This window comes from Sardina pilchardus, chromosome 15 (genome assembly GCF_963854185.1).
Source record: "Sardina pilchardus chromosome 15, fSarPil1.1, whole genome shotgun sequence".
In the NCBI taxonomy this organism is placed as follows: domain Eukaryota; kingdom Metazoa; phylum Chordata; class Actinopteri; order Clupeiformes; family Clupeidae; genus Sardina; species Sardina pilchardus.
In genome coordinates this window covers 13,250,857-13,271,529 of record NC_085008.1, presented here as the reverse complement: position 1 = coordinate 13,271,529, position 20,673 = coordinate 13,250,857, and the positions used below count along the sequence as shown (strand labels likewise).

At 39.8% G+C, this 20,673-nt stretch overlaps 1 protein-coding gene across 4 annotated transcripts; it reads left to right on the top strand.

The window, feature by feature from the left end:
* Positions 1-208: 208 nt before the first annotated feature.
* mafgb (v-maf avian musculoaponeurotic fibrosarcoma oncogene homolog Gb) lies at positions 209-18,870 on the top strand. Of its 4 annotated transcripts, none has more exons than XM_062555539.1 (4): positions 209-315; positions 4,865-5,061; positions 18,124-18,188; positions 18,373-18,870. In XM_062555539.1, exons 3-4 carry the CDS (start codon positions 18,153-18,155, stop codon positions 18,853-18,855), a joined length of 519 nt encoding a protein of 172 aa, XP_062411523.1. In that variant the 5' UTR covers positions 209-315; positions 4,865-5,061; positions 18,124-18,152; the 3' UTR covers positions 18,856-18,870. The 4 variants fall into 4 exon arrangements, 3 of the variants coding, with proteins under 3 accessions (XP_062411523.1, XP_062411522.1, XP_062411524.1); XM_062555540.1 differs by lacking the exon at positions 209-315 and adding an exon at positions 486-550; XM_062555538.1 differs by lacking the exon at positions 4,865-5,061 and having other exon boundaries at positions 225-315.
* Positions 18,871-20,673: the final 1,803 nt, after the last annotated feature.

Below are 20,673 nucleotides of genomic sequence, written 5' to 3'. Positions count from 1 at the left end.
GGATTGGATGCGACAAAGCCTGTAATTTTATTTTATTTTATTCATGGAGGTAACGTCAAAAAGGCCCTCGGCTCTGTTGTGTCCTTGTGCATAGCAGTAGCCGCGCCTTTGTTGCTTTAAATTTCCTTATGCATAGACCCTTTATGAATGAAAGCATGTGACCCAAACATCATCTGACGTCTGGCCTCAGCAGCGCAAGCGAAGCAAACGGGGATCAACAAGAGACTGGCCGTATGACAATTTCCTTAACAATCAACAACAACCGGGTTCAGCCATCCTGTTGGTGCTCCACGGCGCTGCCGTTTCCTCTGCTTGGTGAGTGTATATTATATACACTTGTGCAGCCACTGGCTTTTCAGTAACTTGTCAGGTGCGGGAGAAGCGATCTGTTTTGCTGAGTGTGCAAGCCTTTGCATTCCTTTTACATTGCCTGTAATTCCGGTGTTTTGCTGAGCTATGCGGAGCGACATCATATGCGAGAAGTCAATAAAGGGCTGACTGTGCTGATTCATCACGCCGTGCTTGATAGGCTAATAACGTTATAGACACGGTAAGTCAATAGCGTGATCTGACTTAAAGGCCGAAATAATGTGCTTGGTAAAGCTGTCACAATAAACCTTTCATTGTACGACAGAAATAATATTTCTAACATTACGTTAGCTAACGTTATGTGATCTGTCAATGTGCCGTATGTAACGTTGCCAGCTAACGTTAGTGAATATAACAGGTAAATATAATGTATCGGTGCAGATAAATCTCTATCATGATTGGATACATTGACAGTGTAACCTTAGTATCCGAATTAACGTGAAACAAATCTACTGTTTGACAACCTAACTAAAAACGCGACCCAAGCTCACCGTCAACGCTTCTGTTGTTAACGTCAACGTATAATAAACAATGCATCCAACGTTGCCAGTGGCTGCAGACAGACTAATGTGAAGTTTCTTGATAAATGTGCCATTACAATATTTTGTTTTCTCCGTGAATGGTCCGGTTGCAGTTACATTCATGCTCTAGTAACGTTAGATTTCGTATAGAAACTTGTTCAACGTCGAGGCCGACGTTTAGGACAGGTGAAAACGTTAACATGGGTCTCGCAGCAGTGGGCAACGTTCAGTTAACGTTAACGCAAGTCTTGGTTGTAGGTCTGTCAAATAATGATTAACGGTAAACCGCAGGCAGCTGGAGAATCAATGTATCTTTTAGGGATTAATGTTAAGGATAAAGCGAGCGTTAGTAAACGATAACACATCGGCTAGTTTTCGCGGTTCAATTATTGTCTTTTTACTGGCTAGGATATCGATAACGTTAGCTAGCTGCTATAAGTTCATTCTTTGGAGCATCTCTTGTTCAGATCAAATAGCTAACATACAGCAAATATAAATTGAGGGCGGTCATCGTTCTGTCGGAGTAGCTCATTTTAACGTTACCTTCAATTAAACACATCTTTGATTCATGGCGTTAGCAAGGGTCGCTTGTTTCATAGCAACATGTCAAATGTTTTAGGTTTTGTTGTTTGCTGATTCATCAAACCTTGAATTTGACGTTCGGTAGCACGGGCGTGGGGAACCATGGCAACATGGAACTGGTGGACAAAGGTCTCAGCTAGTTGGAGTCAACAGGCTTCCAAGGCCCACATGAGCCACTATCAACGTTAGCCAGCGTAAAGCAAAGCATTCCAGTAGATTTATAACGGTGTACAAAACCTTTGTTGTAAAACAGGCAATGTTTATTGTTGTTATATCCAGTGCAATTATGTTTTTAAGACGACGGTGATTGTCATCCTTGTTATCGTAGAGCAAACTGCTAATGCTAAGTTAGCTATCGGTCAGCTAATGGTTATATTTAGCCCAACTTTATGACAGCGTTGTTTTATGTCGGCTTTTAACGAATGCCATTTTATAAGTTATGGGTGTCGACAGCAGTGGTTAACATTATACTTACAACATTCAAGGCGACCCTTTGTCAGAGTAATGTTAGGACCATATTTTTTTGGTTCACGTTTTTTAGGTTGCCTTAACTTAGTAGGTTAAAATCAAAGTCAGCGTGTCTGGATCATTCCTCCAGGTAAATAATGACAAAACAGGTGATGTTTTTTTGCCTCCTCTAAATCTATTAACTCCCTCACTAACAACTTCAGTCACCTCTCATTTGTCAAACCACACATGCAAGACATTTGAGTGTTATCTGACTCAGGCTTTGACTTGACAGATCCCTATGTTGTCAAGATTGAGTAGCTTTTATCAGTTGAGAACCATCCATCACCAAACTCAGACCCTATAACCTTGAGAAATAGTCATTCATGCCTTCATAATATCACGGCTTGATTAGACCTAGGCTACTGCAATTCTCCCTACCTAGATCTCCCCCAATCACTTTAAGGATATTTAAGATTCTGCTAATGGTTTTTAAAGCACATTGATCTGTCCCCAATCTACATCTCTGACCTCATACACCCATTCAGCCCTCAGGTCTCTCAGATCTGGTAACAAAGACCTTCTCCACATCCCCCGCTCTCCGCTAAGGCATAAAGGCGACAGTCTTTGCCGAGTCTTCGCAGTCGCTGCTCCACACTAGTGGAATCAGCTGCCACATGATCTAAGAGGTGAAGCCTCAATCATTGCTTTTAAAGCCAGGCTCATTCTCTGGCCTTCTCTGTGCTTGCCTATCTGGATGTGTATATGTATCTTATTTATTTATTTTATTTTTCTTTCTGTTTTGAAGCACTCTGTCAACATAAGCTGTGTATAGATGTGCTTTAAAAAGACATTTTACCCACTTGATAGGCCTAGGCCTAATATGGGTCTTCCAACGTATTAGACAACAATACTTAACTGGGTACTCTAGTCTTTCCATTTGTCCAATGTTATTGAGACAAGAATGGCGGTAAATTAGATTATAAAATGGATGACAATTAGAGGTGCCATATCTTGAGGGCAATCCCTGTAATTGCTGAGATCAAGGAACCTTTAGGAGATGTTATTCTCGGCTGTTACTTTCAGAGAGAGATGTTTGAAAAGGTGTATGGGTGTTCCCTGGGTCATGTGCAACAATACTAGATCTATCTGTAGTAGTATCGGATGGACATATCGGACACAGTCGTTTGAAGGCACTTGTTGGATTGCACACAATTCCTACTTCTTTTCTTCAGAAGTTTCTAGAACCTTCTAGCAAAAGAAGAGTTCATGTTCTCCCCATATAGTTACTTTTAAGGTGCTCTGCCACACATTTTATTTGTATTTTTTTTAATTATTATTATTTTATTTTAAAAATATAGATATATGTTGTTTGTGTTATGTTGTGAATGCGAAAATTAACTGCTACCTCCCCAGTCAGCTATAGCCACTGAAAAGAAATGAGCAGAGAAATCAGGCCAATTATAAAAGCTGGTCAGTCTGATGTGGTATTGACTGAGCTCATTAATATTCATGAGCTCTCCCATAAGCTCTGAGCCCTGCCCATAAGTAAAATTCTATTGTCAACTCGAGTAAGTGTTATGCAGGTTTAATGCACTCAGCCTAGGTTTTATGTCCATTTGGACAATGCTAGCACTCGCTAGCCAGGTAATGCCATGAAGATAGAATGAGTTGATAGTTGCCGTCAAGCTGTCATGCTATGGACGAAACCGACTCAGAGTCAAGCAGCTTATCTTATTGAATATTCATAAGAGCTGAGTCTTCCCTAGAAAAGAATCAAGGTTCACCGGAGCAACTCCGATGTGAAGTTTAGATATTTATTCAATTAAGGTGCCAACATAGTGCCACGTCTTCATCAGACATCTCTGGGTGCTTACTGGCTCTAACCAGGGCACAACAAGAATCAGGGAGATCCAAGTGGATAAAACTGAAAAGGCCCCTCGCTCATTAATTAAGTAGTGCCTGCAAAACACTAGTATCATCATCGACAGTGAAGAGGCTCTTGAATGCTGTCATTCCAGGCATAGTTTCAAAGAAAATAATATCATGTCGGTTTATCCTTTGCAAAATTCCTTAAGATCTGAAGATGCCTTGTACTATCGTAGCCTACAGTATGTTAGCGCATGGTTGCTGTTAAAATGCCTACTAGCACTGGAAATCGAAACACTTCAACACCTGCATAACATGTTTAAAACTATTGCGTGCCATGGGGGAAGACATCACATTTCTTTGGGAACACACTAAATGAGAGTCCCTCGACGTTCGATTGGGTTACTTGTAGATGCCTGGCAGGTGCTGTTTTTGTAGTAAATTAGATAATTCAATTGTTCATTCAGAACAACTGGGCTGTTTTTCTGAATTAGTGTGATAATTGATTCGTTAACTCAAAATCAGGACCCGTTTTTTTCTTCTCCTGCCCCCCATGAATGCAATTCGCTGTAGTATTGTGTGCTTCCACTGTTCAGCCTAAGCAGTTGGGTCATTCCATGTCAGAATCAGTGCAGCAGAACCATATCTGTCTCAGATTTTGTTCAAACCTTGTGAAGTTTGCAATAACCTAGTAGCCAGTTTAATGTTTTAGATATTGGATTGGCCCGTATTAAATAAAAAAGGGCTTGTTTGGGCATCATTTGAGCGTTTACATGAGCCTGTTGTTTTTGAAAGGCCACTCCATGATCTACATGCAATTATGCTTATAATTAAAATGGGCTTTTTCTGGGTCAGGTCAGGTTCATTTCCATGTCTAACGCTTATTTTGACGGGTTGGGCAGATTGGATTGGCTGCCCTAATGGGTTGGATGGGTGCATGTCATAAATTTCCCTGCTGTCGGGCTATAATGTGAGACTTTACAAAGACCACTGATTTTATGCATAGCTGGGTGTAAATACTGAGATACATAGTTTTTCCCCTTTCCTGTTTGAGTAATGATGCAATCTGTTGTAAGGAAGAACTCCAGCATGAGGGGCTGAGATGAGACACGAACCCCTGGCTGCCAAATGCCTCCTAGGATCAGGAAGGAATGGTTTTACACAAGTGCAACAATGGGAACCTTTTTTTGCAAGCTGCCTTGGCACAACAAAGCTGACAACACTCTGATGCCGGATGCATCTTGGTATTGCCAGCACCAAGCAGCATAGAAAGGTACATGTTGGACTTAATACATTGCATAGAATAGGGTATTGGCTCTAGTAAAATGTTCCGTTAATCTTTACCTAAGATGATCTTATGAATTAGATCTTGTGACTCTTGGACATTAGAGGTTGCTGAATTTGAGCATGTTGTTTAGAATCTAGAATCTTGTGGGTCTGAGGGTCTTCTAAGATTGCTGCTGTGTGTTGCAGATCAGGCAGACTGGTGAATGTCCTCGGGTTGCATCATCTTGCTGACGATATGCCGCAGTTTTTAGCCGCAGTGTCAAAATGGAATTCACACCATACCCTGCTTTCACCTTTAAAAGAAAGTTTACTGTGAAAACTTACATTGGTGGTGTGTAATTTCCAGCATAGTATAGTGTTTTTCAGTTTGAGGTTGTAATGTGTTAATATAGAAAACAGTCTTTAAACAAATAGAAAGATGAAGGCTATATTCCTTTTAGAATAATCTGTTTATCACAGAATGGATGGAGTGGACTAACAACTGTGGTTTTGGGCCATTCAAAAAGGCATCATTTACCCTTTATGTTTCCTCTTAGTGGCTGTGACAACAATTAAATATAAGCACTGTGCTCACAAAAATGGCTAGATTACCAAACAAGACAAAATTGAGATGTCCATTTGTCATCGTTCACAGACCGTTTTTTTGTGTGATATATATATGATTGTAACAGAAGGAGTAACATAGGTTTCTAGAATGAGAATGTGACTTGACTGACTCCCTTACTTTCTCCCTGTTTCTGCACTGACAAAATCTCAGGGGACTGGGGACTCTGGTGTTGTGGCAGCCTGTAATGGTTCCCCTTTACTCTTTTCCAACTCCGCTCTCCTGAAAAGCTCTCCTTTTTCACATTATATAAGTGTTACCTTTGTTTTCTGCTGACCTGGGAGAGCAGAAAGAGGAAATACGATTTAGTTAACTTATCTCTTACTGACTTCCAGAAGAGGCTAAATGAACCTAAGCAGTCCATTGCTGGAAAAAGGCCTGACTTAATAGAAAAGACCTCGGATACATCCTGACGCTGCTCTTTTTTCTGCTTGGGTGGGGAAATCTGTCAACACACACTTCACTACCTGATACAGTAGAAGTGTGTAGCTGGAGGTTTTTCTTCTCTTTTCCACAGATTGTTCACCCTTGAACCCCTATTCATTTCATGTCCACTACTCGCCATTAAATCTGTTCATTATGGCTGTTCTTTATTACATGTCTGATAGTTTCTGTTGCTTGATACATCTTCCATCATTTTCTCACGTTAAGTTTTATTATTATGTATGCCATCTGTTTTTTCATTAACACTCACTATACATCTTTGGCTAATTATGTTGTTGTTATTCTTGTTGTTATTCTTATCATCATTATCATTATTATTTGTACCATATTACACAACTTGTCATCATTTGTTTAAAATGTGTATGCCATCTATGTCTGTAATGCCAAGAAATGTTGAAGGCTACAATGACAATAAAGGCAGTATTATTTTCTACATTGTTAAAGAAGTCTCAGACTTTCACCCACAGTATTGCGTTTTGTTACTGTAACATTATAGGTTAGTGGCACAGTGGCCTAGACTGCGTCAGAATATTACTTATTTTACATATATCTTTACATTTTAGGGGTCACTGAAACTATTTTGTGATTTGTAGGTTTGGTAGTTCAGGCAAATTACATTTTTGTTGTTGAAAATGACACATCTCAAGTTCCTTCTAGATTATGTAAGGACAACAATGACTTATCCCTGTGTATTTTCCGTATCTTGATTCTTTGTTTCCTTCTGTTCAATCCATTCAGTTTGGCAGTCTTTGACTTTCTGGTCAATGGTTCCAGGACATAGAAGCACATGAAACTTGCTGTGCATGTAACCCCACTAGGTTTCTATGAAAAATAAGCGTAAACAAGCTTATGCGTACAGTCACAAAATAATTGAGCTTTTAAACCCTTGACGACCCCTAACCCTTTTCACACACACACACGCCCTCCCCACACACTCCACCAGGCAGTCATAGGGCCCTATTATGACAGTCTAAAGCGTATGGTCACAAGCGAAAGCTGTCCAGTCCACATTGGGAATGTTTTCAAACGTCCACCTGATGGCACAACAAGGCGTTCCTATCATTCTTAATCGGTCAAACAGGGCATCAGTATTTTGATGGTCACCGGCAAATTTGAAGGAAACTGCTTTCACACGAACATATGGAACAAAAATTCCACCAAACCATAGGCCTACTTTACTAAAACCTAGCAGAGTATATACAGTGTGGAGCACATGTATTTGATACCATGCTAAAACAGGAATATAAAATCATCATTTGACAATTGATCTTAATGCCTTAAAGCAATAGTTCGGAATTTTGGACATAGGACCTCATTTCCAACTTAGTCGGGATGATATAGGTCGGTGAAGACCATTTTCAGTGAATTTCTGTCCTTCCTTGAGTTGCAGCGTTCATCTCTGCTAACCTGTTGCCGAGATAACGCAAGCCAACGGTAACATCCAGCCTGCCACTGAAAACACTCCACAGAACACCCGAAACAAATAAATTATAACTTCAGACTATCGATGCACATGCCTGTGTTGATAGAACAATGTTAGAAATAAAACTAACCTTGCATCGCATTGCAATAGCCTACTTTGTTCCCTGTATGGCAGTGGCGGATTGATATTGAGAAACTAGTCCCTCAAAATTTAATAAATCATTGAGTTGCAAGGTTAGTTTTATTTCTAAAATTATTCTATCAACACGGACATGTATATCGATAGTCTGACGTTTTAATTGACTTGTCTCGGGTGTGCTGTGGAGTGAGTAAGACTGTTGTTGATGTCAGACTGATGTTACCGTAGAAATGAGTTAGCTCAAAACCAGCGTTAGCAAAGGGGAACGCTGCAACTGAAGGAAGGGGCTAAACGCGATAAAAACGGTCTCCACCGACCTATATCACCTCGGTTAAGTTGGAAATTAGGTCCTATGTCAAAAATTCCGAACTATTCCTTTAATTCAAAAAATTTGTAAAAATCAAACCGCCAAGGACACCAATTTTCTTTGTGATTGAAGAATGTATCGTAAATAAAACAATGTTTTCCTTAAATGCCAAGGGAAGGAAGTATTTGACCCCCTATGTAACCCAATGGGAATTCAACACAGGGTTAAGATAAGGGCAGGCAGATTTTTACTTTTAAAGGCCAGCTATTTTATGGATCCAGGATATTATGCATCCTGATAAAGTTCGCTTGGCCTTTGGAATTAAAATAGCCCCACATCATCACATATCCTTCACCATAGTTAGAGATTGGCATGGTGCTTTTTCCAGTAGGCCTATTAGCCTGTTTGATTTGCATTGGGCTCAATGAGCATCTATGAAAGACGTTGAGTAGGCTAGGCTAGTTGACGTTAGGTAGACTTCAATCTTCACTGCTTCTGCCGCCTGAAGTAGCTGCCTAGACAGACGGACTAGATAGGCTATCCACGTCCCTACAGAGCCAATGATAGCTCATTCTACACCTGTTTTATCAGTTAGTTTGAGTTTTTTGGCAGACGTAAGGAGCCGCGACCGCACAGCCCAGGCTGCAGAAGTGCCGCAAGGGCGCAGGCAAATTATCTTCAGAAACAATATATTTAAGCTCACGATATTCACACCGGCCCAAAACGTTAATGGCCCACCGGGAATCCTCCCGAATCTCCCGATTAGCCTGCACACACAGAGGCACGCACACGCAGGCACACACGATCATGCGTAGCCTAATTGCACCTGTAGGGGGAACACGGGGCGCTGTGTGTGACGTGTGCGCTTATAAAGGGGTGGGTGATCGTTTTGCCTAGCATCGATTGATTCAGTTTCAGCACCACCGTGGTGAACAGCTCCCGTTAAGAGCTTCTTAAGAAGCTTCTTTGGCTTGATCTTAAAGCAGTTCGGAATTTTGGACATAGGACCTCATTTCCAACTCAGTCTGGGTGATATAGGTCGGTGAAGACCATTTTCAGTGAATTTCTGCCCTTCCTATGAGTTGCAGCGTTCATCTCGTGCTAATCTGGTGCCAAGATAACGCAAGTCAACGGTAACATCCAGCCTGCCACTGAAAACACTCCACAGAACACCCGAAACAAATACATTTTAATGTCAGACTATCGATGCATGCCTAGTGTTGATAGAACCATGTTAGAAATAAAACGAACCTTGCATCGCATTGCAATAGCCTACTTTGTTCCCTGTATGGCAGTGGCGGATTGATATTGAGAAACTAGTCCCTCAAAATGTAATAAATCATTGAGTTGCAAGGTTAGTTTTATTTCTAAAATTATTCTATCAACACGGACATGTATATAGTCCGACGATTTAATTGACTTGTCTTGGGTGTGCGGTGGAGTGAGTAAGACTGTTGTTGATGTCAGATGTTACCGTAGAAATGTGTTAGCTCAAAAGCAGCGTTAGCAAAGGGGGACGCTGCAACTGAAGGAAGGGACTAAACGCGATAAAAACGGTCTCCACCGACCTATATCACCTCGGTAAAGTTGGAAATTAGGTCCTATGTCCGAAATTCCTAAGAAGGCAGTTAAGAACGCGTTTGGGAAACACCCGTATCTTAGCACTCCTTCTTAGCGATTCCTTATTTGGAGCCTTCTTAAGTCCTTAAGAAAGATCGCATTTGGGAAACGTGGCCCTTCTCTGTAGCCCACATTCTCTAAAATACTGTAGACACAGTTGTTTGTTCAGTTATAAGGTGCAGAATTAGTTTGCAAACTGACTTGTTGCTAGGTTAGCTAACTCACTTACCCAAGTCCCCAAGGCCATCGTGGATACTAAACTTTTTTGTAAACAGCAAAATCAAAAAGGAAGGAGGCAGCAAAGCTGATCGAGTTAGTCAGATGGGCAAGGTAGGCTAAACCCATAGACATATATACAGGGCTAAACCAGTATGTCTGTCAAACGACAATGTTTACACTTTAAAGTCATACAACGGTAAACTAAAACTAAAGGCCATTTAGCCTTTTTAGCATTTAGAAAGTTAAGCTGTTGTTTTTAAGTAGGTTACTTTTTAGCTGACCATTGTGAACTGAATTCCTATTGTCACAAAGTTTAGCTATAAACCTAAGAAACAGTAGTTTTCCTTGCACATATGTTTTTGGCTCAGATCAGGAAAAAAAATTGGTAACAGTTTGTGGTGATTTGACAATATCTGAGACTGGCATGCGCATAGCAGATAAAACTTGGTAATGTAAAAATATAGGCCTAGACATCAAACACATCGATAGGGCTGGGTTACTTGTGTGACAACATGTTACACGTGTAACAAATAAACAAAGTAGGACAAATGTCGGTGCAATCAGCACAAATGATTGGACTGAATGACGTCATGCCTGTAACAAAGCGTGATCACATAGCAGCGCAAACATACCACTTAATGACCATTTTGGGAGGCTTGGACATCAATGGGGGGGGCTTGGTGATGTCACACTTGTAATAAAGCATAATAACTTTAGAAAACATAGTAACACAAATGTGTCTTTTACTGGCAAAATTAGCACAAACCTAGCAAACGATCGAGACCAATTTGGGAAGCTTTTTACACTGGTGAGGGGCTAGGAGACGTCAAAAGTGTAACAAATGAAGTAAAATCACTTTAAAAAGCAAGATTCCTCACATACTTGGGGTATTTTTTTGAACACATCCAGGATCAGAGAAAATTTTGCGTGCTGAAGCAATCAGTGTTTCCAGATCACATATCCCAGGCAACCACTGCCACACAGACAAAACGATACAGGAGACCGCTATAAAATGACTCAAGTCAAACTCAGGGTCTGGGACTGCTGAAAACTGTGGAATAACCAGTAATTATGAAGCGAGGCAATGTCATATCCTGACTGCCCATGCCAAAGGAGAGTTTGTAGAACAGTGTACAGTGGGTATAGTAAGTATTCACACCCATGCTAAAGTTGACTAAAAAGAGGAATATAAAATCATCTTTTGAGAATTGATTGTAATGCCTTAATTCAAAAAATGAGTAAAAATCAAACCGCTAAGGACACTAATTTTCTTTGTGATTGAAGAATGTATCGTAAATAGATAAATGTTCTTCCTTAAATACAGGTTGCATAAGTATTCAACCCCTATGTTAAATTCCCATAGGAGCAGGAGGATTTTTTATATGTTTTTATTTTTAAAGGCCAGCTATTTCATGGATCCAGGATATTATGCATCCTGATAAAGTTCCCTTGGCCTTTGGAATTAAAATAGCCCCACATCATCACATACCCTTCACCATAGCTAGAGATTGGCATGGTGCTTTTTACAGTTAGCCAATTAGCCTGTTTGATGCTCATTGAGCTCAATGCAAATCAAACAGGCTAATAGGCTAACTGGAAAAAGCACCATGCCAATCTCTATCTATGGTGAAGGGTATGTGATGATGTGGGGCTATTTTAATTCCAAAGGCCAAGGGAACTTTATCAGGATGCATAATATCCTGGATCCATGAAATAGCTGGCCTTTAAAAATAAAAACATATAAAAAATCCTCCTGCTCCTATGGGAATTTAACATAGGGGTTGAATACTTATGCAACCTGTATTTAAGGAAGAACATTTATCTATTTACGATACATTCTTCAATCACAAAGAAAATTAGTGTCCTTAGCGGTTTGATTTTTACTCATTTTTTGAATTAAGGCATTACAATCAATTCTCAAAAGCTGATTTTATATTCCTCTTTTCAGTCAACTTTAGCATGGGTGTGAATACTTACTATACCCACTGTATGTATGACAGTGGCCGAGGCGAGCATACAGAGAAGCATCAAAGAGATCTTAGACTATGTGAAATCATTCGGTCTGAGGAGCAAGGCCAGCAAACAGTACAAGCTTTTCAGAATTTTATCAACCCATTTCAGCTTGAGACTTCTCAGCCCTTGACAAGTTTGAGTTCAGGAGCAGCAATGCCAAAAGAGGTACGTTGTGATGTGCTGAATGCTCAAAAAAAAAAAAGGCAAAACTCAAAAAGAAAAGTCCATCTGTGATCAAAACCAAACAAAAAAAGGTAATTTTCTTTGAGCCAATCAAGAGGAATAGATTCAAGACGATGTCATAGACCACACCTAAAAGGAAGCTTGTGGCATCAAACCAGAAAGTGATTCAACACAAGGCCACAAGTGGGTTTATATTTCAGATCTTCATCAAATCACAAGAACTTAAGTCACAAATAAGCATATCTGACTTAATGACCTGTCCTTTGACTCTCTCTCCATACTCCATCTCAACAATCGATGGCTTGATGGAAGACATCATTCAAAGGGCCTGTCATTTTCATGGTCAAGCTTTCAAGATACAATGCAATGCCTAAGTTATGTCAAAAGAACTTCACCCTCACATCTCTTTCTTCATGTTTTGAACAGATCTCTGTTAGATCATTCACATGCAATATACCCAAACCAAAATGCCTCACATCAGAACAGTTAGAGTCAGAGCAAAAGACTGACATTTTCTTCATCCTCCTGTATTATGCAGTCATCAACGGTCAACATCATATTTGACATATAGAGAGACTAGTCAACATCAACCAGCTGGCTGAAGATTTTTCACAGGAACACATTTCAGCTGGGAGGGTCCACCCAACAAAGATTCTTAATCAGAATTCAAAGTATATTCAGATCTTTGCTGAAGTGGGGACCTCTCAACTTTCCCACCTTGCAAGAAAGGCCTCTTACAGCATATGTAAAGAATACACTTTCAAGTATGCATCTGGAAGAGGGCTCATGAGCATTATGGAAATCCCAGCCAAGCCCTCTCGACCATGGATTTCACATAAACACGTAGACAGGCAAGCTAGAACCACTATTGTTTGAGGGCGACATCACCCCCAAAGTCCTTGTTGATGCCTTGGCAGAAAAGGAAACAGATGAAGATGACTGATGATATCCATATGAATATAGGTGAAGATGAGGAAGAGGAGAAAAATTATGATTGAGAGTTTATTGTACCCTATTACAATACACTATAGCATGACCAGTCGTCAATGTATACAGTGCAACCAGAAAGTATTCAGACCCTTTCAAGTTTTCCACATTTTGATATGTTCACACAGTACTACAGTACTCCAACACTCCAAAAAATGCAGGTGTTTGGAGTGTTTTGTGAATTTATAAAAAATAAAAGACTGAAATATTACACTTACATAAGTATTCAGACCCTTTGTTATGACACTTGCAATTGAAGGAGGACAAACATCAGTGCAGCTCAGTGCCTGGTTTCTTTCACACACGCCATTGGAAATTGTGGCCAATTAGTTCAGTCATTTTATCAGACCAGATGATTTTACTTCTCATGGTCTGAGAGTCGTTCAGGTGCTTTTTGGCAAACTCCTGACAAAAAAATGGCTTCCATCTGTCCACTCTACCACAAAGGCCTAATTGGTGGAGTGCTGCACTGATGTTTGTCCTTCTTTACGCTTCTAACATCCTCTCAAAGGAACTCTGGATCTCATTCATATTGACCATTGGGTCCTTGGTTACCTGTCTGACCAGGGCCCTTCATCCCGGATTACTCAGTTTGGATGAGTGGCCAGATCTAGGATGAAGTGATTCAATCAAATCAACTGCTAGCTAAATCAAGTGAGGGGGCCTAGCAGGTCAAACAACCATTTTGTGGTTTTTGGAAAGTTGTCAGTAAGGCTATCAATGAAAGGTCAATCTGTGCTAACAAACCTCGAGCATCAACAGATCTGTCCCCATTGTTTTCTGACCTCATCTGCTCAAGAACATGCAGGACGGCTAATAATCTATCCAATAAATTCCTGTAAGCCACCGCCCTACACGCCCATCGTGTATCACTCTGTTTCTGTAACTCTCTGCATTGTCCACACTGTACATATCTTTTTGAACCTCCAGCCATTTTTGATGTACTGTATGTAAGACCCTGTCATATACTGTACACCTGGAGTCTTAGGAGGAGGGTGAAGAAACAATCTACTTTTGCCACTGACTTCACTGTGTCTCTGCCTGAATTCTGTCTGCCACACCAGAGTGTTTCCCACTCATTACAGCTGCCTTATCAGGTTATACATATAATTCAGGCCATATTTGGCACTGTATGATTTTACTAAGTCCCTTAGCATCCAAATCCTGAGCATGCTGAAAGTCAAGGAAACATTCATGTACAGCCCCACTGTAGTAATATTACAATGACAGTTGCTCTTTTTTCTGGAGGTCTTTACTTTTATCTGCGATTACTGAAATAATCTCATTCTCCTTCACCTCCTTTACAATGGCATCCCTCACCATGTGCGCAAGACACTCCAGATTGTCATTTGTATGGTTGCAGATATGTGTACTTTGCATTACCCTTTCCCCTCATTTTCTTGCCTATAGGGGATCATGCTTCGCAATCACAGTTAGAGTTTCTAAATTCCCCCTTTTGTCAGAGTCCTCTGAGCCTGCTTCTGAGTTGCTGTTAACAGCAGAACCTCTGCAATTGCTTTTATGTATCTCCTTTTCTTCACAACTTTTCTTTTGTATTTTTGATCAATTAAATCCATTAACCCAGAATCAGTCAGCATACGATTCTTATATTCTTGCCAAGCAAACATTGCATTGATGTGACTGTCAGACCGGTCATGCAACCTAAGGCCTCCATCTTTATACAGCGCTTTTTTCTAATGTGAAAAACCTGCCTTGGACGTAAATACTGATTCTGACGCTGAAGGGAGTGAGAAATGCCTACATGCATAACAGTAGCCTATGCTGAATCTTTGCTAAGAGTACTCTAACCAAGAATACTGACTGTACCACTGCGGGTTGAATGCCCTTATTTTCTCACCTGGGGGAACATCCTCGGGACAGGTTGAATTGAATCTGCTGCCCTTGATTGGGAGATATCTGAAAAGAAGAAAATAATTCAGCAAATTATGCAAACGTGTGTTTTTTATTTTCTAACCACAAAAGAAAAAGGAAAAAAACAGTACTCACCATGAGGTCCAGGGGTTTGGTTGGTTGCAGCAAGTGGACAACCAGTGACAAAATTATGGACCTAAATATTTTTGTATTAACTAAACAGAGTGTAATATCACATATAACTGAGATGTCTTACCCTCACAGGGATCTGAAGTGTCTCCAGCACCCTTGTCTGAGTCTGAAATAGCATTCAGAATGATTTCATAGTAGCCTAAACATTTTATTTTGTGTAGGCTTAATGAAAATGCTCTTAATCTTTATTTAATTTGTAAAAACCCATGGTTACAAGTCGTCTATTAAATCAAGGCTAGCATAAAATTGAATTCTAAATTTTACATAACCAGGTCATCAGGTGAAGCCGCAAGCTCAGTCGCTTCACCCTGCCTGTCATCATCCTGATCTGACTCGCTCTGGTTCCTTTTCATACTGTAAAGTCAGATTTCCCTCGGAACAGTCAACAAACCCCCTAGGCTATCAATTCAAGGTTTTAAATTAAGTAAACACCAATGAAAGACTAACATCAATCTAAACTATTACTGTATGTCTTTAAAAACTGATCCATGAATGAGTATGGAAGCATAATGTTACAGCCATAATGCTATATATACACTAGACAGTGAATGAGCTTGTGAACCACAAATGAAAAGTTGTCTTAACATTACATTAGGACAGAACTATTTTTCTCCCTCGCTGGTAAACATATTTTTTGTGAAATGTGAATGATACTATGACAGAAGCAAGTGAATGATTTTGCATTAAATAGACACTGTACCAATGTTTATGACACAATGTGTAATTATTTTGAGGAAAAAAAAATCCTGAAAAGGAATGATTTTGGATAGGTGTTATTCATCAGACAGAATGATATGTACCCTAGCAACACCCTAGCAACCCTCTTAATTACCCTAGCAACAACCTAGCAACCACCACTATAACGTCAACCTAGCAACCACTTTAGCAACCAACATGACAATAACAACCAGCATAGGACACACTTTATTTGGCAAAGCAACCACCATATGTACCCTAGCAACATCTTAGCGACCATCTTACTTACCCCAGCAACAACATAGCAACCACCACTAGAATGTCCACCAACATGATTATCCTAGCAACCACCATAGTAACCGCTATATTTAGCATAGCAATCACCGTAAATACCCTAGCAACCATATGCCTTACCACAGCAACATTCAAGCAACCACCTCTATAATGTCATCCTATCAACCAGCATATCAACTAACATTATTACCCAGCATAGCAACCACCATATGTACCATAGCAACACCCTAGCAATCATCTAAATTACCTCAACAACAACCTAGCAACCACTTCTATAATATCAATCTAGCACTCACCTTAGCAACCAACATGATTACTATAGCAACCACTCTTTGGTACAACAACCACCATGTGTCCCCTAGCAATACCTAGTAACCACATTAATTACCCTAGCAGCAACCTAGCAATCACATCAGTAACTGACATGATTATCCTAGCAACCAGCAGAGCAGCCCATTTATTTTGGATAAAAACACTGTATGTACCCTAGCAAAATCCTAGCACCCATTTTGATTAAACTAGCAAACAACTAATTAAACTAGCAAATTCTACAAAGGACAAAGTCCTTCGCTTTGCCAAATTTTAGAGGATGAACTTAAACTTTAAACCTTTTCAAATGAGAATGATTGCAAGTTTAGTACACTTAGTTCTCGTTAAAATTTTGCTTAATGGTTGCTTCTCTGTGTTTTCTTTTAACAAACGATTCAAACATGTATGTTTTAATTTATTGACGTGGGAGAAAGAGTGGTGCATTCATTGTTTTCAAAAATAAGTGAGCAGGAGGCATGATTTTCAAAAAACGCAAACCTGTATCTTCCTGCACACTTGCTAGTCTTTGTGTGTTTTCCAAAGAAGAAGCCTTGCCAAACATGTTTGATATCATCGCAAGTCTTTTTAGTCGTGGCTCATGCAAATAGTGACGTGAACCTTAAAAACCAATTGTGACCCCGCTCCAATACCAAACAGGAAGGGGCAAATTAGGCGACAGCTGTATATGATTATTTGTTATTTCATTTCTTATAAATGATTAGTAGGCTATTCTACGTGACAGAACAACTCTATACCTGTTAGGGATGTCACACATGAAACAATGCTGCAGAAACACGAAAAAATTACTTTGATATGAGTAGGCTATCGTATATGAGTTCCTGTTGATACTGTATGTAATGCACGATGGAAATGATTTGAAGGAATCTAACAGTTTTGTAAATTTGTAAAATTGTAATTTGTTTTGTTTCTATTCGACCATTGATTAAATTGACATTGTTTTTATTATTGCTTATTATTCCATAGTTATTGTTATTATATAATTGATTGAATGCCTTTATTGTTCATTTACTATTCTCCCATTTAGTCATTTTTTATTCTCATTAGCTTTGCCTATATTGATACTGTTTATGTTTATGCTGTTATTCTCTTTAGTTGACTCTGTAGTCTGATCAACTGCTAAATTTAATTATTGTGTTGTTTTGTTTGTATGTCGCTTTGGACAAAAGCATCTGCTAAGCATCATAACTGTAATTGTAACTGTAAATAATAGTGACACATGGTCTTTGCAAAATCCTAATCTAAGACTGGCCTGTGACTAGACTGTGACTAGAAACTCGATGAATTGTCTTAGATGTGAGAGGGTGTGAGACTGTAGTCTTTCAAAAATGTTTTCCAAATCTTTGCAAAGTCTGTCAGTGTAAGGTAGGCTTAAGCAAGAATCCTTGAGGATCCTTGAGTTTGAGAAACAGTCTCTGTCTCTCAACTTTCATTCCCACATTTTTTGCCTTTCTTTGCATGCACTGATAATTCCTTGGAATTGCGTTTGTTGTTTGAATTTGACATTATACAACTCACACTAAATATTTTGACAGGAGCTGCTAACTCAAGGTCTTGGCTGACCTTTAAATTGGTTTCTCATCGAACATTATGTTATATTTTTCATTAATTTAAATTCACGTGAAATGTGTCATCATGTGTTTCATCATTTCATTCTTTTCCACATATGTGAAGTACTTTATTGGCCCAATATAAGTTATTTAAATGTAGTTCTATCTTTATTCTGTAGGACTACGTGTTGGAGTTGTTTTTCGTGGCATGACGACCACAAACAAGGGAAACAAAGCCTTGAAGGTGAGCAACCTACACAACAGTGAAGAGAGATGATTTTATTTGAGTTACTGGGGTATGTTCAAATTCTTTCGTTTTTGTTAAATCTTCTGGTTCTTTTCAAGCATTTCATCCTGTCTTTATTCCATGTGTATTTTCTTTCATGCTAAATAATCCCACACCACTATACTTTGTCTCTTGCTGCCAGGTGAAAAGGGAGCCAGGGGAGAATGGCACAAGCCTTACAGATGATGAGCTGGTGTCCATGTCAGTGCGGGAACTGAATCAACACCTGCGTGGTCTCACCAAGGATGAGATCCTGCAGCTAAAGCAACGGCGGCGTACACTGAAGAATCGTGGCTACGCTGCCAGCTGTCGTGTCAAGCGTGTCACACAGAAGGAGGAGCTTGAGCGCCAGAAGGCAGAGCTGCAGCAGGAAGTAGAGAAGCTTGCCAATGAGAATGCTACCATGAAAGTTGAGTTGGATGCTCTGCGCTCTAAATATGAGGCACTGCAGAGCTTTGCAAGGACTGTAGCCCGAAGCCCCGTGGCCCCTATAGGCAACACAGCTGTTTCCTTGGGCAATGGTCGTGGTCCATTGGCTTCAGTCATTGGGCCCCTAGTGCCAGGCAAAGTGGGCACTACCAGTGTCATCACAATAGTCAAGTCAAAAACAGATGCACGGTCTTAGTAAAGGAGTTGAGAGAATGAGGGGGGCCAGGTGAAGATGGAGTAAATTATAATGGGGGGGGGGGGGGGGAATAATCTCTGAAGAAAAGGAAGGCTTGGTCAGTGCATTATCCTTTAGGCACAGTAAAGATGGAGGAATTAAAGGTCCATTTTGTTCACCATTTACCCAGTATGTACTTGCCAAAAAGACATGAAGGATTGAGTCACTAGTGTAGACTCAAGAATCCAACCAATCATGTGCTGCCTATTGGAAGTGATTTATTCTGCCTTTCTTGACCTCCAGCTACCAATATACTTGGCAGATATTACCAGGGCTTCCAGTGAGTATGTGTTACACTGTATTGTGGTGTTGTTATATTTTTCAAATGATGTTTCAATATTGGCCTTATCATTCTCTAGATAGGGCCCATCCAGCATTGCGCATTATTTCTACAGTGTTTTTGTATGTGATGTTCACATGGGGTTCAAGTTAATTCTGTGTGTTAAATGTTTCTGCTAATGAAATATGTGATGTACTGCAGTGGACATATAGTTTTAATTGATGTGCCGTGTTTAGCCATGCTGCCGTCCTATGTTGTGTGAGGTCAAAACACAAAATGAAAAGGCGATTGTGCCAGATGGGCGTGCAGTTTCTGGACTGTACGACATGCTAGCAAATCAATGCGGGCAGGGAGGAATCAAGACTTTCTCCACACTGAAAAAGAATGACTTCATGTTTATGGGAGTGGATCAGGGACAAAATTACAACCTACTGCACCGCATTATCAAAACACAAAATAGATGGGTAAAAGGCGGAATCTTTTTACCTGTGCCTAGTCTTATGCACTGACCAACCAGTGATTAATGAAGAGTTTTAAGAGAGCGTTAATCTATGTTTTCCTTTCTCGGACAGCTGTTGTAGCTGTTAGGATTTCAAAAGGCCTGTTCATGTGAAGAGATAGTCCTTTTCAGCAGGGGTAAAGAACCATAAGGTTAGCATAGTGGTTTTTATGTTTACATTGGAGGCAATAACATATTTGTGCAGATAGCAAAAGAAAGCTGATGAGGGCTGAAATGCTTTTTTTCTGTGGAGCTGCTTTGAGCTTTTGTTTTATTTTGATTTGTTGTAAGTGTTGTTTGTGATCTAGGATTGGTCTCTTACTGTTTTTACGAATGGGGTAAAGGGTGTTGTTACCTTGACTATAAGGTGTGCTCATTGTTTTCTACCTTTACTAGCAGTACTCATTGATATCTCCATGAGTAACTGTCAATATCATGGGATTTATAATATTCTGAACACAGAAACGAGTTACGGAAAGGGGAGAAAAGATACTTCTTGAAAGTGGGACTATCTAGTCATATAGATGGGCAGACTCACAAGCTTTACTGTAAAGTTGTTGCTGTGACGTTACTTAACGTATTCTAAGAATCTTTGTCTATATGGTTGAGTCTTGAATTTTATAAAACTACATAGAGTATCTTGAATTATTTATAAAACTTAAAAAAAAGAAAGTTGTTTGATATCTCTTTTTGCAATTGTACCAAAAGTGGCTTAACTATTGAAGTTGATAGCTTTTTCTAGTAACTAGGCGCGTAAAACTGTGGACTAGCGCGTGGTGTGCTGTGTAAGTGACAAGGTGACAGTATTGTTCACTATTTGGATGTGAGTGGTGTGTACTATTCGGATGTTATGCTCTTCTGGTTTACTTTTATCTAAATGCAGGTGAGGTGATGAAGGTACTTACTGTCTTCCTGTATGGCCCCAGTAGTTCTATTTGAACATCTGTAAATGTTGTAGAACAACAGTATTTACAAGATGTTTGTGGGGCAGTTGAGGTAC